Below are 17,847 nucleotides of genomic sequence, written 5' to 3'. Positions count from 1 at the left end.
TTAAAAGTTCAACTTGATTTCTTTTTCTAGGGATTGTAACGAATTCTCTTTTCTTGCACTGACTCGTGTATTCTCCTGGTTGATGGGTTGGCATCCAACCCAGCTCTGTGCTGGATTCGGCCCAGTTCTGCCATGGCCTTGTCCTCTGGAGAGGAGGCTGGGGCTGCGGTCTTGCCGGCGTCTGCAGCTCCCCGGTGGCTTGTGGCCACCTGGAGAGGCCAGTTCACCTTGCTGATCCAGCAAGAAACAGGTTTTGGGGTGGTTTGTGGGACTGAATGCCCTCGGGAGGGCACGGGGTGGGTGTCAAAGTGTGCCTTGGGATGGCGAGCGGCTGCTGCCTCCTCCCCTGCCCCCTTGCCCGGGCTGCGCTGCTGTGCTCGCCCTGGTCCCTTCTGTTCTCCTTGGGCACCAGGAGCAGGCTTGCAAAACTAGTCTGATTCCCCTCTTAGGTGCTTCAGCCCTCTCTTTTGAAGTGCAAAACAGCTCTGGCAACAGTAAGAAAGTCTTTCGGCTGTCGCAATGTTATTGTAACAGGTTTCCTGTTTGTGCCTTTTTGCTTCTGCCTTTTCTTCCTCCCCCCTCCCCGTTTTTCCTCCCCAGAGTTACTGCTATGGTCCCTCGATTCCCACTCCAGAGGCTCGTCACTGCCTGATCCTCCCCTAGCTGCATCCCTGCCTCAGGCCCCTGAAGGTGTATCTTTCCCACTCCTCTGCTCACCATCTGTGCATCCTTTCTGCAGCTGATCACCTCGAACTGTAGCAGAAGCGGTGGTGACCCATATTCATGGATATTTAATGCTCTCAAATGGAGAATGCTCCTGGATGCAGTGGAAATTGGCAGGCTGTTTGCTGAAGCCTGCCATCAACATGTTGCTCCATGTTACGTATCCACGGAGAAATGATTTCCCCCTGCCCAGCACGGTGATGGGATGGGGTTGGGACTCGGCAGTAGGGTGGTTGGGCTGGCTGTCCCCTCCATCCCACCGTGGGGTGACCCTGGTGCCGGCACGGAGCTGCAGCCCTCTGGATGAGCTGGCTGGAGCTCAGATAGCCAAGGACTGACTCGAGTGTGGGCTCCCTATCAGGTGGGTGTTCGCAAGGTGAGCTACTGCGGTGACCACAGGTTCCTTCGTGAGCCGCTGTGCTGGAGAGTGAGTCCGGCCTGTGGAGGGGCCAGGTCTGGGTTAGGCCGGGTGGAGATGTGCCGTGGATCGGCTCTGCCCGGGCTGATTGCTGATGCTTTGCATCCAAGCGTGCTTGTTTTATCCCTCTGCAGTACCTCTGCTCTGAGGCAGAGCTGTTATCCCGATAAGCATTCCTCTCTCCGCAGCCGATTCCTCCTGCCAGAGCGGGGCTGTGGCTGCACGCTCCCCAGGCACCACACCAGTGGTCCCAAGCACCTCTTCTGCTCCCCGAGCTGAGGGGAAGAGCGAGCTTCTCCCCGATGCTCATCACCATTGGCTTTGCTGGAGGAGTGGTCCCACGTCCGTGTTTGCAGAAGATGAGGGATAATATTGCAGCTGGTGTTAGTGAGAGCTGAGGCTCTGGACGTGAGAGAGTGTCGGCAGGGCAGAAATCTGGTTTTCCCAATGAATTTGCACACCCGGTGGGGCTTGGGGAGCAGGAAGGAGGCTTCTGCTCGATGCGGTAGCTCCTCTTGGAGGAGAGGGGCTCCGACCTTGGCGGGACATTGCTAGATGTCTAAAACCTGCATGGTGAAAAACGGGCGGGAGGAGGCAAGCGGTGCTGGCACTGAAGCTGGCGTGGCCGGGCGGTGTCTGCCGGCCGCTCGGGCAGTCCCTCCCCGCCGCGGCGCGGGCGGACGGGACATCCTTCGTGCCTTTTTCTGCCTGCTGAGCTGCGGCTGCTTGTGGTGGGAGCCAAACCCATCGGCTCATGTGGTGATTGTGGGTTTACCACTGCCAACGTGCTCCGTTCTTATGCCAGCTGAGAAATGACCTTAGAAAAGATAAACAGGGCTCGAGTTAATAAGTACCGTTAAAGCACGATGTGACTTGTCATGCATCAGTGGAGTGTGGGCATAGTGCAAACGTGACTTGTTTGCGCTGGCATGGCTCTGCTCAATTACGTTTGCCAGGGATTGTCGAGTTCACTGCCTCCTGGCTTATCTTGAGCCTGATGGGAGCAGGTTCTTAGCCTCATGCCCTCTTCCTACTTAAGGAGATTTATAGCAAACGGCCTTATGGACTTGCTGGAGCTGCTCTGCCGAGGCTCCCTCTGCTCTGCTGCCGGTGCAAGCAGCGATATGCGGGCGCACGGCTGGCAGCACAGGCTGCCATGGGCCTTGCTGGAGCGCCTGCGAGCAAAATGGGGCGTACAAATCCACCTTTGCTTGCTGTCCCCAGCGCTGGTGCCTGTGTCACCAGTGCTGTCCTCTCCCAGCCCACCCCAGATCCGTTCAGGTCCGACGCCGGTGCGTGCAGGGCACCCGTGCGACAGCGTTTGGTCAGCGGCTGGCTCCTGGTTACCGGATTACTTAAAAGCAGCATTGTTTTTCTGGACAGGAAGGCTATTAGTAGAATCTGGGCTATAAATCTGTATTTTTTTTCCTCCTTGGACGCGTAATTGGATCTTCCAGAAATGTCCTGGTTGCATGATTAATGTTGTTTTTAAGCTGTGTGAGCCATTCCCGTCTTTAAATCCCGTAACGATGCAGTCAGCTCACCGCTGCGCCCGCGACGGCTCCGTGGCAGCTGGGACCGGCTGTTGGGGTGCCCTGCGGCGCCCTGCGGGGTGGCTGGGTGGAGCAAGCGGGGCGGTGAGCGATCCCGAGGCCATCCTGGCACGGCCAGGGTGCAGGAGAGGCTGCTGCTGTACCGCGCGCGTGATGAGGTTCTTGCTGAAAAGTTGTCTCTTTTCTACAGAAGTTTAAAACCGAATCCCAAGGGGACGGCCTGGGCTGGCTGCCTCCTTCCTGCAATTGTAAGGAGAAGCGGTGTCTGCATGCACGGTGCTATTTTAGAGCAGAGCCCGTTACAAATGCCTGTCTGCTTTGAGAAGGAGGCTCTGGGGTGTACAAAATTCCTTCCATGCACTCGTGTTTTTTTTTTTTTTACCCTCTCTCCCTGAAAATGAGGGAGAAATCAAGAGTCCTAGCTGGTGGTAGTCACAGGCCGTGATAGAAATATGACTTGGAGCAGGATAATAGTCACATGCGTGAGTCACTAGACCAATGTGCAGAGATCCAAAATGGAAAAGTTGATGCTAATTTGCAGGGAGGATGAGGCGGGTGAATGACGGAGCCGGTGCCGTGCGTGGTGAGCTAAACCACTGCTGTGTTTATAGCCTCTGGAGTGTTTCATCAGAGCAACCGCGGCCGCTGAGCGTGAGACGAGCTTTGGGGGGGTACGAGCCCCACGCCGCAGCCTGGCGCTCTCGGGGGCCGTCGGGCCCCTTCCTCAGCTTCGCTCCAAGGCACAAGCGTGTATGAACAGGCGGATGGAGACAGGTATCCTGAGCCTGTATTCCTCTGGGAACGTCAGTCTCCAAGAACGGCGGCCGTGGAGGGCTGACGCAGGTACGAGGAGCCTGGCTAGGGGCTCCCTTCAAGGAGCCGTGCTCTTCCCGTGGCGTGGGCTGGAGGGTGAGCAGCCGCAGGAGCGAGCTGCAAGTGAAGCATCTCCGCAGCTTGCTTTGCTTCCAGCTCTGACCACGCAGAGGCCCGGCACCCTGAGGGGGTGGTGAGCCTGCCCGTGTCGCCTGTCCTTGCCCGTCCCTCCTCCTTCACCCGCTGCCAGCGTCCCCAGCAGCGCTGCTGGCTTGCTGTCCCCTGCGGAGCGGAGAGCTCGCGTGCCGTGCAGCTCGGGACCCCCTTCTTGCTAGCGCAAGAAGGTAAAGAGGTGGAATGACTGTAGGAAAGAAACCAAATGACGAAAAGCAGTTGCGGGGAGGCTGGGTATGGCAGGTGCTTTTGAGTTTTGTAGCTGAAGATGCCTGGCGGGTCATTGGTATTCTGGCAGGCGGCTGTCCTGGGCAGGCAGCCTTGTCCTGGCTGCCCGGGAGCGCCGTCCCTTAGGGTGGCAGGCAGGCTGGCGCCAGCCCCAGCTCGGTCCCTTTGGTCTCTTGGTGTCCTCTGAGCTGGCAGAGCACCTACCTGCCTCGCTCAGCAGGCAAAGAAGTGTCCCTCCAGGAGACCGGTTGAAGCTGGGGTGGTTGTATCAGCAAACCTCTGCAAAACAGCTGCCCTCTCCCCTGAGAAACAGGTCGTTCCAGGTCTTTGAGTTCTGCAAGCAAGGTGGGAACATGTGTGACTGTGGGGAAAAGCTGCTTATTGACTGTTATCCCCGAACGTGGGAGGAGAGGGGGACGCTTCCCGGGACACGGGCCTGGGGAAACTTCCCCGAGGTACCTTACAAACACGAGCACAGAAACTCCAGAGCTCTTCCCCTGCCTTGCTCCAAGCATTGCGTCTGTTTTCTTGTTCCAGGCTGTTTTGGGAATAAGGAGATTTAATCAGTCTCCAGCTCTCCTCCTCCCGTAACCAGTGGTTCAAATCCTATTATCTCATAAAGCATTTGGAATTCTGTCCCTTGAAATTGCATTAAGCTGGGATTGAAATTCCTTACGGCTTAAACCTCTCCTCCGTACGGCATCGAGTTCAGGGTTTTGTTGCTGCTTGCTCTGCAGCTCCTATGGGCTTGCTGGTGCGGGGACGTAAGCACTGGGGCTGACCCCCAGTGAGACGGACTGATCCGTCGTGGGGAGGGCAGAGAAGAGCTGGTGGGGGTACAGAAATGCTTGCCAAGGATGGGATTCACCCAGTTAGGAAAAAATGCTGTAAGCTCTTAGCCTGCGTGCTCAGAGCCCGGCGAGACCTGGTGCCCCTTCCTCCTGCTGGCATCTGTCTTGTGGGGAGGTGCTTTGCCTTTTCCCACCACTTTCTTCCCAGCTTTTGAAACGGGACAGGCTGCTTCCAGGGGGAAATGGGGTTTCCAGCCAAGGAGAGGAGCACAGAGGGAGGAACAAGCCGTGGGTGCGGAGACGGTGGCTAGGTCAAGGCCGTGGGGCAGCTGGGGACGCGGAGCTGCTCTCTGCTGATGGGTTTCCTTTTACCAACCGAGGTCCCCTTATCTCGGGAAGTGCAGAGGTTATGTCCGTGGCGGTGCAGGGAGGGGTGGAGGCTTTGATTGCTTTCCATAACACTGCTTATGAACTTGGGATTAGACCTGCGTGGGGTGGCGATGCTGGGGAGCTGAGGGGGTCGTGTCCCAACCATGGGGACCCGGGATGGGTGGGCGCCAGGAGCTGCCCTGCTTGGCACCGAGTGTGTGAGCCGAGGAGTTTCGTAGCCTATGAAGTTTTTCTTGGGATTCTTATCAAAGTGTTACTTGGGGAAGAGGACTTTAGACGGGGTAATCTTTGCTAGGAACAGACTGGGAGCTGGAGGGCAGATAACAGCTCGTGGTGCTCTTGACAGCCAAATGATGTCAAATTTTAACTTTCTAACTGGAAGCTGTTTCATGGCTTGTCTAGGTCTTTGATTTTTTTTATTTCCCCCCGCCAAGTGATCTGAAAGCAGTGGGGTGAGGGGTAAGAGCTCTTCTTCCCCATTTCCCAAGGGCAGCAGCTGCCTCTGCGGAAATCTCGGCTCCTTAATGGAGAGGAGCCCCCCGAGACCCGTCCTGCGTGGGGTACCCACGGGCCTCCTGGTGTTCACCTGCCAGTCCTTCCCCTTTGGAAACATGGACTCCAGCTCACTGAGCTGGGCGCAGGCAAGGAGCAAGATGCTGATCCTTCACCAGGTCAGCGGGCAACGGCTTCAAATTGCTCTGCCCTAACTGAGCAAGGAGAAATGACGTGGGTCCTACCTCCAAACAGTGAAATCTGTCGCCTGTGCTGCTACGATCGCTCTGCTCCCTTTCTGGCCCCAGTCTCTGTCCCCACCTCCTTTGGTGGGGCTGGGAGCTCTGCTGGGAGCCCCGTGTCCCATGGTGCCCACGAGCCAGCCCAGGTCACCTGTGTGGCTGCACCGGGAAGCTGGTGCCTCTGCGCGGTTCTTTAGTGCCAGATGACCCTCTGTACCTGAAACCGTGACGGGATGTGCAGGATTCGGAGATACTTGTGGATGCGTGGTGGTATGGTGGAGTACGTGGTGTTTTGGAGTATCTGCAGGGCAGGGGAGGGGGTAGAAGACCTTGCTCATGAATATCTTCTGTCTTTCTGGGAGGAGAAGGTCTCTTCCAAGTGGCTGGAGATGAGTGAGACAGTGATAGCTGCCATCTCGGTGGCTTCGACTGAAGCGTGCTGGTTCTTGTGCAGGACCTCTGGGGTCAGTCACTGGCTGTGTCTGGGTCACTCGGAGCTGTCAGCACAGAAATGTATCCCTTGAAGCCCCCCGTTAGTATCCTGTCCATCAGAGAACGCGCTCCCGTTTTGGGGACCCCACCAAGGGGGCTCATTGCTGTACTCCTGCAGCCTCTGGCAAAAAGGGTGCCGGAGCGTGAGCGCAAAGGAGCCTGGAGACCGGCCCCAGCTCTCATGGCTGGTGGGGACGTCTCCTCCTACCCTTCTGCATGGTGCCTTTGGGTGCTGAGCCGAGAAGGTCCTGCTCGCCTTGCAGGGCAGGGCTCTACAGGGTTGCTCAAGCAAGAGCATGCCAAGCTGTCCTCGGTGGGTCAGTCCCACGGTGTGGGGGCTTAGGGCTGTGGGACTGTCACTTCTTGTGAGGAGTGCCACCAGACCATGGTGTGGCCATCGGGGTGCACGGCTGTGGCGGGAGCGTTGGCTGCAAAGGAGGTCGCGTGTCCTTGAGTCTCTTCCCACCTTCCAAAAACCGTTGCGGTGGGCACGCGACCCACTCTTCTCGTGGGGCTGCTCCCTGCGGAGGGGAGGCATTGGGTACAGGCATGAGATGGGCACCTGAGAGCCGCCTCTGCGGGTCCGTGGCCAGTGTCGCTGGAGCTGGTGGGTGCTTTGCGGGTTGTTTAGCACCGTCCCTGGTGAGACTCCGTCCTTGACCCAAGTGTTCTTGCCATGCCAAGACTTGGGTGGCAGGTGTCCTCACGGAAAGCTCAATATTCAGGATCTCTGGCTTTTTGGAGGTGTTGGCGGAGCCCTAACTATTGGTTTTTTGTTTTTCCCTTGTTCACAGTACAGCGCCGTGGACAGCAACCCCTTGTCTCTGTACGTCATGCATCCCTTCTGGAACACGATAGTGAAGGTGAGACCTTGTCCTGCCCTGAGTGGGACAGCAAAACTCCAGTCACCACAAAGTCTTCTCTGTAAAACTGACAGCTGAAAAGCCCTGCTTCGTTTGTGGTGCAACTAATTACAAAGGGCACTGCCTTCCAGCATGCAGCCTGCCCTGAGCTCACTGTATCGCAGCCTAAAGCTTCCTGCTGCCCCGTGATATGCCAGATGCGACTAAGCAGTGTTGTCTAACACCCAGACGATTGTAACCAGGTCTCTGCCATGGCCAGGAGCAGTGCGTGGTCCTTATTACATGTTTTAATGAGTTCATATGTTCTTTTGCTGCTTTCCCATAGATCTTCCCTACCTGGCTGGCCCCAAATTTGATAACGTTTTCTGGCTTCCTGCTGCTTGTCTTCAACTTCTTCCTCATGGCATACTTCGACCCTGACTTTTATGCTTCTGGTAAGGCTGCCTGTTCCTGTTTGGATGCAAAGCATCGGAGCGGTGAAATCTGCCACCTCCTCTGCCACGACTTCTGGTGCTCACTGATAAGGCCTCTTAGTCTGGGCCTTCCCAGAGGCAGGTGGCTGTGCCAGAGGAGGGACAGAGTTGAGGGGTTGAACTCGCAGGGCTTCGTGACGAGGACTTCTCCGAATACGACACCTTCCCTCCAGCTGCTGGGTGGACGTGAGCCTGGCTGGCAGCGTGCGGGCAAGGGAGGAGGAAACAGCCGAAATCTTGGGTAGGAATTGGCTCTGCCTACAGAGCAGACAAGAACCTGGTGCCTAAAATCTAACAGGGTTATGTGGGAAACTCTGCTTCCCTGAAGTCAGCAGGCAGAGCCTTGTTCTTTGCATCCCAGCTAATTGCCCTCTTGCAAAAACATGCCAGTGCCATGTTTAGACTAACAAAGGCAAAATCCTTTTTCTCAGTTTCACCATTCTGCATAAGATAAGGATGTGCACAGCTTTCAACTTTTTAACAGTAACCGTAGAATCACAGAAGGGTTTGGGTGGGCAGGGACCTCCAAAGGCCACCCAGTCCCACCCCTGCCATGGGCAGGGACATCTTCACCCAGATCAGGGTGCTCAGAGCCCCGTCCAACCTGGCCTTGAATGTGGCCAGGGATGGGGCATCTCCCACCGCTCTGGGCAACCTGGGCCAGTGCCTCACCACCCTCAGCACAAACAATTTCTCCCTTCTGTCCAGTCTGAATCTCCCCTCTTTCAGTTTAAAACCATTCCCCCGTGTCCTGTCGCCGCAGGCCCTGCTAAAAAGCCTGTCCCCCCCTTTCTTGTAGGCCCCCGTTAAGCACGGAGAGGCCGCAATCAGCTCTGCCCGCAGCCTCCTCCTCTCCAGGCTGAGCACCCCCAGCTCTCAGCCTTTCTCCACAGCAGAGCTGCTCCAGCCTCTGACCATTTTGGTGGCCTCCCCTGGCCCCGCTCCCACAGCTCCATGTCCTTCCCGTGCTGAGGACCCCCGAGCTGGACGCGGGGCTCCAGGGGGTCTCCCCAGAGCGGGGCAGAGGGGCAGAATCCCCTCCCTCGCCCCGCTGCCCACGCTGCGGGGGATGCAGCCCAGGAGACGCTTGGCTTTCTGGGCTGCCGGCGCACGTTGCCGGCTCATGGCCGGCTTTCCATCCCCCAGCACCCCCAAGTCCTTCTCGGCAGGGCTGCTCTCCACCCCTCCATCCCCCAGCCTGTGCTGACACCGGGGGCTGCCCCGACCCCGGTGCAGGACCTTGCCCTTGGCCTTGTTGAGCCCCATGAGGCTCACAGGGGCCCCCCTCTCCAGCCGGCCCAGGTCCCTCTGGATGCCATCCCGTCCCTCAGGCGTGGCGACTGCACCCCTCAGCCTGGTGTCACCTGCAAACCTGCTGAGGGTGCACTCGATCCCGCTGTCTGTGTCACTGATGAAGATATTGAACAGCACTGGTCCCAGTACGGACCCCTGAGGGACACCAGTCATCACTGGTCTCCATCTGGACATTGAGCCATCGACCGCCACCCTCTGGATGTGACCATCCAGCCAATTCGTCATCCACCGAACCGTCCGCCCATCAAATCCATCTCTCTTGAATTTAGAGAGAAGGATGTTGTGGGGGACCGTGTCAAAGGCCTTATGGAAGTCCTGATACATGGCATCCGTAGCTCTTCCCTTGTCCACTGATGCAGTCACTCCACCACTGAAGCCCACCAGGTCGGTCGGGCAGGACTTGCCCTGGGTGAAGCCGTGCTGGCTGTCCCGAATCACCTCCCTGTCCTCCATGCGCCTTAGCACAGCTGCTAGGAGGGTCTGTGCCATGATCTCCCCAGGCACGGAGGGGAGGCTGGCAGGTCGGGAGCTCTGTTCAGCTGTGCCTCCTTCCTCCCGGGGGTGTCCCAGGGAAAAGATGACTCTGTCACTTACCAATAGCTTCCCCTCTGTATTTTTCCCTCCCTTTGCCCCTGCCAGGTTTGGTTTAGGTTGCTCAGAAGAGTTGATCTAGTTCTTCTAAAACTGGGCCAATCATCAAAACACAGTGAAGTGGGAAAAATATTGGATTGTCTTCATTGGTAGGTAGACAAGTACTGTTTTCAGTATGCCAGGCTTTCAAAAGCTCAGGCGGCATCGGTGGCTGTTAGCTAAGATTTGGGCTGTGTTTTGGTCCAAGAGCCACAGGAAGAAAAGCCGGCAGCAGTAGCTCGGGGAAGGAGGCTCAGTGTGAGAATCCCCGGGACATCAGATGTCCAGAAACTTGGGCTCTGCCAAAGGGATGGTGAAGCTCTCATGCTTTGGGACCCTTTTGTACACACACGTTACGCATGTCCTGCTTGGAAAGAGCTTTTTATTTTGCTGCCAAGGCCTCCAGAAGCTTGTGCCTTCCCTCCTCGTTGGATGGTTTTGTAGACGTGATGCCCTCCGTTTGCTGCTGGAAAGGCACCGTCGTCCTGCTCTAAGGAAACATGAGGTGGCATTTTACGGAATCGTTGTTCCCCCCAGGAGACCTCCATGTGCCCTCCTGCGAGGCTGCTGCCGAGAAGCCGTGCCTCTTCCTGCTTTTCTCAAATGGGCCTTTGGGCTCCCCGAGTTGCAGACAGCTAAGCTGGCCGTCTGCCATAACCACGCTGGAGGAGGCGGAGGTGTTACTAAGGAGGAACTCGGTTTCAATTGGCAGAATGCAGGCTGGAGACTGGGAGGGGAATCCTCACATGTGTCTGCAGAGGCAGGGTGTTACCACATCTCAAAGAGGCTCTACCAGCAAGTGATTGAGGAGAATCTGATCTGCACACACTTCTGTGGCATGCATTTGGGCTACAGTTGGGCTACAGTTGCTAGCTGTCCTCCCCAGTTCTTAGATCCCAGGACTTTGGGGAGCTGGGGACAAGAGGGCAAGTATGTCCTAGAAAGCAAAGTCCTCGGTGACCCAGTTTCAACGTGCCGTTGTGGAACAGCTCTGCCATCACGTCCTGGAAAGCTAACGTCTCGGTTTCACTGTTTGAGTTGTGTAGGTGCTTTGTCTTGGTGAGCTGCCGGTCCTCGTTGCCGTGCCTCTTGTGCCAAAATAAACCCACTGAACGTACATACTGAGCTGTCCTGACCTGGGTCTTTCTGATCTCTGCAGCTCCCGATCACCAGCACGTTCCGAACGGAGTGTGGGTTGTTGTGGGTCTCCTCAACTTCATTGCCTATACGTTAGGTAAGACTTCAGTTAATCGTGGGGGTTTGTGTCTGTCGCCTTATCTGCGAGACCGTTGAGAAATCTTTGGTTCTGGGCTTCTGCCACGCGCTAATCCATTGCTGCTTGGGCTGCTGGAGCAGCTCCTGCGAGCCGCTTTGCAAAGCGGATCGAAGGAAGTTGTCCCAGAGCAGCTGATGTGAAAGGAGGATGCTGGAACCGACTCGGAGACGAACTGTGAAATTCTGTCTTCAGTCTGCTTTAAATAAATGTAATCTCGTCAGACTTTATTGTATTTTTCAGTCTCAAGTGGAGCAGGGGGGTGGGAAGTGCGCTCCCCGTCAGAGGACGGAGGTAGCGAACGTTGCTGTTCGCTGCCTGCGTGCACTTTGTCAGCTGCAAACCGGCCCGTTGCTTTGTGTGGGGGCGTCCAGCAAAACTCCCCGTTTCTCTTTATTCTCTTCCCAGATGGCGTTGATGGGAAACAGGCTCGCCGGACCAACTCCAGCACGCCCCTGGGAGAGCTCTTTGATCACGGCCTGGACAGCTGGGCATGCGTGTACTTTGTCGTGACGGTCTACTCCACCTTTGGACGGGGCTCCACGGGTGTCAGCGTCTTCGTTCTCTACCTCCTCTTATGGGTGGTCTTGTTTTCATTCATCCTCTCCCACTGGGAGAAGTATAACACAGGGATCCTCTTCCTGCCCTGGGGATATGACATCAGCCAGGTGGTAAGTACACGCCGCAGCCGCTGCTCGGCTTCAGCAGGAGCTCAATAAACCGCTAGCGTGCCTGGGGTGCGGCAGTGCCCACTGAGGCGTGCAAGGGCTGCGTGCAGCTCTGCCACGTGTCCAAAGCCTTGTAAATTCACGCTGAGGGTGGTGAGGCACCAGCCGAGGTTGCCCAGAGCGGTGGGAGATGCCCCATCCCTGGCCACATTCAAGGCCAGGTTGGACGGGGCTCTGAGCACCCTGGTCTGGGTGAAGCTGTCCCTGCCCATGGCAGGGGTGGGACTGGGTGGCCTTTGGAGGTCCCTTCCATCCCAAACCATTCTGTGATTTAAATCCATCACTGCAACGCGCTCTGGAGGTGGGTGTCTTCAGCCTGTCCCCAGGCATCGTGGAGGAGGAGAGCTTGCATGACTTTGAGCTATAATTGCTTTAATGAGCCGGGGTCACGTGGCACTAGCGTTCATCTGCTCAAAACCATTAAATCCAAGGAGGTTTGTGCAGTGTGGTTTTTATTTTGTTCCAAGTAGCTCTTGTAGATGGACTCTCCACAAAAACAGGCTTGAAGAATGGATATTGCCTTCTGTTTCCTCCGCCTGGTTTCTGCTGTCCTCAGATGCATGTTTCGGCCACCTAAATCGTTGCTCTAATTAGTTGCCTGCATTACCCCAACGTGGGTATGTTCAAGTCTAGAAGTTTGGGGTTCCTTTTGGCGCTAGCAGGATGCATGCCAAAATGTAGTAGAGTAACTAATCAGCATGTTAATCACTGTGCCTGGAGCACAGGTTCCTGGGAAGGTGCCCTGGTAACGGGGCAGTCGACGCCGAGGCTGACGGTGGTGGACCCTTTGGTATGTTGGCATGTCCATCTCTCGTTAAGGACTTCTCTGCAGGAAGCTCTTTCTGAAGCGACTGTCAGAACTGGGAGCAGGCTCTGGACGACATGATTCACCTGTACTGCCGTCCTCCCTAGCCCGGGTGCCGTCTCGCGGCACCGCGCCGCACACAGTGCTCCTTTATCTTCTGGCTCGTCAGATGCTGGGTGGAAATGCAACGCGTTGGAAGGAGAGTGCAATTAATGCAGCTGCATTGATTGCAATAATCATCTCTGCTAGTAAAAGGAGATCGGAGCTGGTCTCCTCTGACTATACTCCACCCCCTTTCTCCAAAACCATTGCTTAACCCTAATGCCTTCAGATCCCTGCCTGTTGCAGAAGGGCAGGGGGTGGAGGGCTAAGCTGCCCTGCAGCCTGCTTCACCCAGCTTCAGGCTTACTGTTAAAACTGCAATATCCCTTATTAGCTTTTACCCTGTAATTGCTTCAGCAGAGGGATAAGAAAGAGTCCCTGAACAAACCCTCCGGGGTCACTGCAACTTGTAGTACAAAGTCATTGGACTCGATGGTCTTAAAGGTCTTTTCCAACCTAAGCGATTCCGTGATTCTATAAAACCTCTCTCCGTGCTTCAGGCATCTTGTGAGTTCAGGCTGTGCGAGGGCATCTTTGCTCGTGCTGCGAGGAGCAGCTCCGGGTCGTATCCTCAGCAGCTCAGCTACTGCGCTTATTAGACCTGCTCTCGTAACATGGGGTGTTTGTGGATTTTCTTTTATTTTTCTCCTTCCTGCCGGTGGGGAGAAGCGAACACGATGTAGCGTGGAGCGTACTTCTCGAGCTGCATTTCCCTGAAGCTGCCTGGCACGTGCGTCGCGCTGCCGGGCCGGCTGCTGCCAGACTTGCCGGGCCGGTTGCTCACGCCTGCTTGTCCTGTGCTTTCTTTCAGACCATTTCAATTGTCTACATAGTGACAGCCATTGTGGGAGTTGAGGCCTGGTATGCACCTTTCCTGTTTAATTTCTTATATAGAGACCTATTCACTACAATGATTATTGGTAAGAAACTCCATGTTGAAGCCTGTCTTTTAAACTCCACCTTTTTAACGAAACCCAATGTCTTAATTACATGATAACGCTGTTCTGTTTGCTGTGATGAAAGCTCCTGTGGGCTGTTAGTGAAGTGATTAATTGAGGGTGTTCTTGCAGCCTGCCCTTTCCCGGGATTTCAAAGGATTTTTGTCTTCTGCGTAGTTACTTTGGAGAAGTTAACTCCAGGGCTGCTGCAGGAGGGAGGTTACAGCCACGGAGGTGGGGAAAAACACTCTGCTGTTTGGGGATCCTGCCCTCCGTCCAACCATCTAAAAATTAAATAATAATAATAAAAATATCAAATAAAAGCCCAGCCTTTCTCTCCAGTGGTCAGTCAGAACAAGCCACTGCAAAGGGAAGGGTAACGCAGGTGAAGCTTAGCAGGGGAGAGCTGCTGTCTTTGCTTAATGAAATTTGGCTTAATCACAAGTTCTTTCTTAGCTTAATTTTTCTTAGTCTGTGTCCCTTTCTTTAGGGGTTAATTGTAGCTACTTAATTTCACGTCAGTATGTCTTGAATTGTGTTAAATCTAACGCTTGCACTTTGCTTAATCAGGTGGATATTCTGAGCTTTCCTTTGGCAGTCATATAACTTAACATATGAATAATAAATGCAGTTTTCCGATATGAAAAATAGAGCACGATGCCTACATTGGCCGGATTTGTGCGCTTGGATAGGAGCTGGGTTACTAAAAGCAGGAATATTTACAGCTCTGTTAAAATACCTACTGCTCGATCAACGTGGAAGGAGTTGCGATAGACTCGCGTGGGTTTGAGCGTAGCTGATGATGTTCCCTGTTGAGGTCTAGAATTTCAAAGTTATTTAAACTCTTTGTATCATTTGTCAAGTTAGATGACGAGAACTCTTTTGCAAAATGGGAACTGAAAATGCCTGCTCACGCTGGGAGAAATAGCAAATTGGCTTTATTTTGAAGGCTGAAAACTTGTGCACAGCCATGTCACTTGTGGAGTTTGAACTCACTTCATGTCTCATTAAGGAGAGTATTATAATTAAACTTTGTAACTGTTTAAGGCATAATACTGGGCTCATTAATGCAACCTTTAAAAATTGAAATATCTTTAATTTATAGCAGACCTTATCTTGTAATTACAGCTCTTGGACCAGAATAACGAGCACCGACTGTTAAATGTGCCGAGCTATTCTTGGTGCACCTCTGAGCTATTTTTGATGCGAGCAGCTTAAACCAGAGCACAGCCGCCTGCGCTGGTGGGGTGCACGTGATGGTCTCCCTCTCTCGCGGGGCAGTAACGCAGCTCTTTCTCTTCCAGCTTGTGCGCTCACTGTGACGCTGCCGATGAGCCTGTATAACTTCTACAAGTAAGTCTCTCCATCCTCAGGTCTCCCTCCCTGCGCTAGCACCTTTGCAAGAGCTCCCGAAGCCTCTTATAACTGGATTTCCTTAGTAGTTTTCAGACGACTGTCCTCAGTGTGGCAAAGTGGCTCTGACACACCAGAAGGTCCCAGTTTGCAGGCTGCGCTGGGAGGAGTGGGCTGGCAGCCTGCTCAGCAGGGTCTTGCAGAAGGGCCCCCAGTTTTTGTAGGCTTGTCCTGTTTGATGATCGGGAGGAGGGGATGGAGGGCACCCTCAGCCAGTTTGCAGGGGACACCCAGTCGGGCGGGAGCGTTGGTCTGCTGGGGGGCAGGAGGCTCTGCAGGGGGCCCTGGCCAGGCCGGGGCGATGGGCCCAGGCCCCGGGGTGAGGGGCAGCAAGGCTCAGGGCCGGGTCCTGCCCTGGGGGCACAACAACCCCAGGCACCGCTGCAGGCGTGGGGAGGAGCGGCTGGGAGCTGCCCGGCGGGAAAGGGCCTGGGGGTGCTGGTCGACAGCCGCTGGACACGAGCCAGCAGGGTGCCCAGGTGGCCAAGAGGGCCCAGGGCATCCTGGCTTGTGTCAGGAACGGTGTGGCCAGCAGGAGCAGGGCAGGGATGGTCCCCCCGTGCTGGGCACTGGGGAGGCCGCCCCTCGAATGCTGTGCTCAGCGCTGGGCCCCGCACCCCAAGGCGGCCATGGAGGGGCTGGAGCGTGGCCAGAGCAGGGCAGCGAGGCTGGGGCAGGGGCTGGAGCACAAGGCTGGGGAGGAGCGGCTGGGGGAGCTGGGGGGGCTCAGCCTGGAGAAGAGGAGGCTGAGGGGAGCCCTCATCGCTCTCTGCAACGGCCTGAAAGGAGGCTGGAGCCGGGGGGGTCGGTCTCTGCTCCCCAGGAACAAGCGATGGGACGAGAGGGAACGGCCTCAAGCTGCACCAGGGCAGGGTTGGGTTGGGTATTGGGAAAAACTCCTTCCCCCAAAGGGCTGCCAGGCCCTGGCCCAGGCTGCCCAGGGCAGGGGCTGAGTCCCCATCCCTGGGGGGATTGAAAAGCCGGGGAGATGTGGTGCTGAGGGCCGTGGTTTAGTGGTGGCCTTGGCAGTGCTGGGTTAACGGTTGGACTCGATGATCTTAAGGGTCTCTTCCAACCTTAACGATTCCATGATTCTAACCCAGAGAGCCAGCCAGCCAGGTGCCTCTGTAACTCAGGAGTTTTCTGAGTTAACAATGAAAGCATGCGTCTTCCTCCTCTGACCGTGGTTCTGACTGATATCAGCAGTTTTGGGTAGCAGAACGGCCAATGAGATTTTGCAGCCCTCTCCTGAAGGCAGGGACCGGGTATTTCTCAGCTGCGGTTCCATGTATTTTCATTTCTTTGCTTGTGTTTCAGGGCCTATAAAAATAACACCTTGAAGCACCACTCTGTGTACGAAATCATGCTGCCACTGGTATCCCCAGTGTTGCTGTTCCTGCTCTGCACCACGTGGATCTTCATGTCTCCGATGGACATCCTGGAGGTCCATCCCAGGCTCTTCTATTTCATGGTTGGGACAGCCTTCGCTAACATTTCTGTAAGCCGCTTTTGCTTTATGCTCCAGTTGATCCCCTGGGGAGTGTGAAGCCTGCCAGGACGCTTGGGAGGCAGGAAGAAAAAGACCGGCTCAAATGTGAGGGGAGAAGGGAGATGCGAAGATTAACTTAACAGCTTTTCTATTTTGCTGTGATTGAAAGAACAAACAGGAAAGCAGACAGGGTTTGGGGTCTGCGAATTTTGTGCTGCAGCTCTCACTCTTGAGAAACGAGAGACTTAGTTAAATTGAGTGTGTTTACACAGGCATGCAGCCTCTGTGTTGTGAATAGCAAACTGCTAATACGAAAGGAGTTCCCGCTTCCTTTTTTGGGATAAACTTAAAATGTGGGGGACTAAAGCTTTTGTCAAAATCCGATTTAGCTGCATATTGCATCTGTGCTTGCTGGAGACCTTAACAAAGGCACCTGCGCTCGTCACCTCAGACATTCGTCACCCAAAGGGCTGCCAGGCCCTGGCCCAGGCTGCCCAGGGCAGGGGCTGAGTCCCCATCCCTGGGGGGATTTAAAAGCCGGGGAGATGTGGTGCTGAGGGACATGGTTTAGTGGTGGCCTTGGCAGTGCTGGGTTAACGGTTGGACTCGATGATCTTAAAGGTCTTTTCCAACCTAAATGATTCCATGATTCTGTGTGGCTGAGCAGCTCCGTGTGTCCGTACCCTGGGTCCAGCAGCTCACGCTGCTGCTTGGCAGGATTTTCTGATGATCTTGCAGATAACGCTGGTAAGGTTTGGTCAGCTCAAGGGAATTCTTTTCTTTTAAAGATGCCCTTGATGCCTGTTTCCCTGTTACCTTCCTGCCCCACGAGGCTCTGCTCTGTGTCTCCCACAGGAATTCCAAAGCAAAGAAAGATCCCGAGTGAGAAACTCGGGGAAACTGCGTGATGATAGTTGCAAGCGGAGGCGATTGGTACATGTACACGTGTGCCCGTCCTCTCTGCACTGTGGACAGCTCTGGGCTTGCAGAGGTGATACTGGGTGCAAGCTCTGACAGCTTTCTCTTCCTGCAGTGCCAACTGATCGTCTGTCAGATGAGCAGCACACGCTGCCAGCCTCTCAACTGGATGCTGCTCCCCATAGCGGCGGTGCTCTTCGTGGTGATGTCCGGGTTCGCGCCGAACAGCGAAACGCTTCTCCTCTACTTGTTAACTGCTTTCCTCACCCTGGCGCACATCCACTACGGAGTGGTCGTGGTAGGTGAACTCGGCACGTGGGCTTCGGGCTTGGCTGCCGTGCTCTGGCTGCAGGCTTTGCTTGGGTGCTGCTGCTGTTTGGGGCAGAGAACGCTCCGCTTAAAAACGGGAATGTCAGCGGGAACGGCTCTCTGTGTCATGCTGTCTGTGAAACTTGAGCTGACTTCTGTGCCAGAGGCTCGTGTGGGTTTGAGGCGAGCTTCGCATAATGGGATGGGGGGCTGTTGTACTGGAGATCAGTTTGAAACAAATACTCGCATCTCTGCTGCTGTGTTTAACTCACCCTG

General features: G+C 55.3%; 1 protein-coding gene across 1 annotated transcript in view; it reads left to right on the top strand.

The window, feature by feature from the left end:
* The window catches only part of SELENOI (selenoprotein I), a 36,195-nt gene that overhangs the window by 10,896 nt on the left and 7,452 nt on the right, over positions 1–17,847 (top strand). Inside the window, exons 2-9 of the mRNA XM_082306565.1 lie at positions 7,111–7,179; positions 7,505–7,613; positions 10,756–10,830; positions 11,278–11,540; positions 13,316–13,424; positions 14,747–14,795; positions 16,173–16,353; positions 17,378–17,560. Of these exons, the coding sequence (XP_082162691.1) occupies positions 7,111–7,179; positions 7,505–7,613; positions 10,756–10,830; positions 11,278–11,540; positions 13,316–13,424; positions 14,747–14,795; positions 16,173–16,353; positions 17,378–17,560 (1,038 nt within the window). The remainder of the gene's footprint in view (positions 1–7,110; positions 7,180–7,504; positions 7,614–10,755; positions 10,831–11,277; positions 11,541–13,315; positions 13,425–14,746; positions 14,796–16,172; positions 16,354–17,377; positions 17,561–17,847) is intronic.

This window comes from Platalea leucorodia, assembly GCF_965183815.1.
Source record: "Platalea leucorodia genome assembly, chromosome: 3".
NCBI classification, from domain to species: domain Eukaryota; kingdom Metazoa; phylum Chordata; class Aves; order Pelecaniformes; family Threskiornithidae; genus Platalea; species Platalea leucorodia.
The sequence above is the reverse complement of the archived record's forward strand: the minus strand, read 5'-3'. Positions and strand labels throughout refer to the sequence as shown.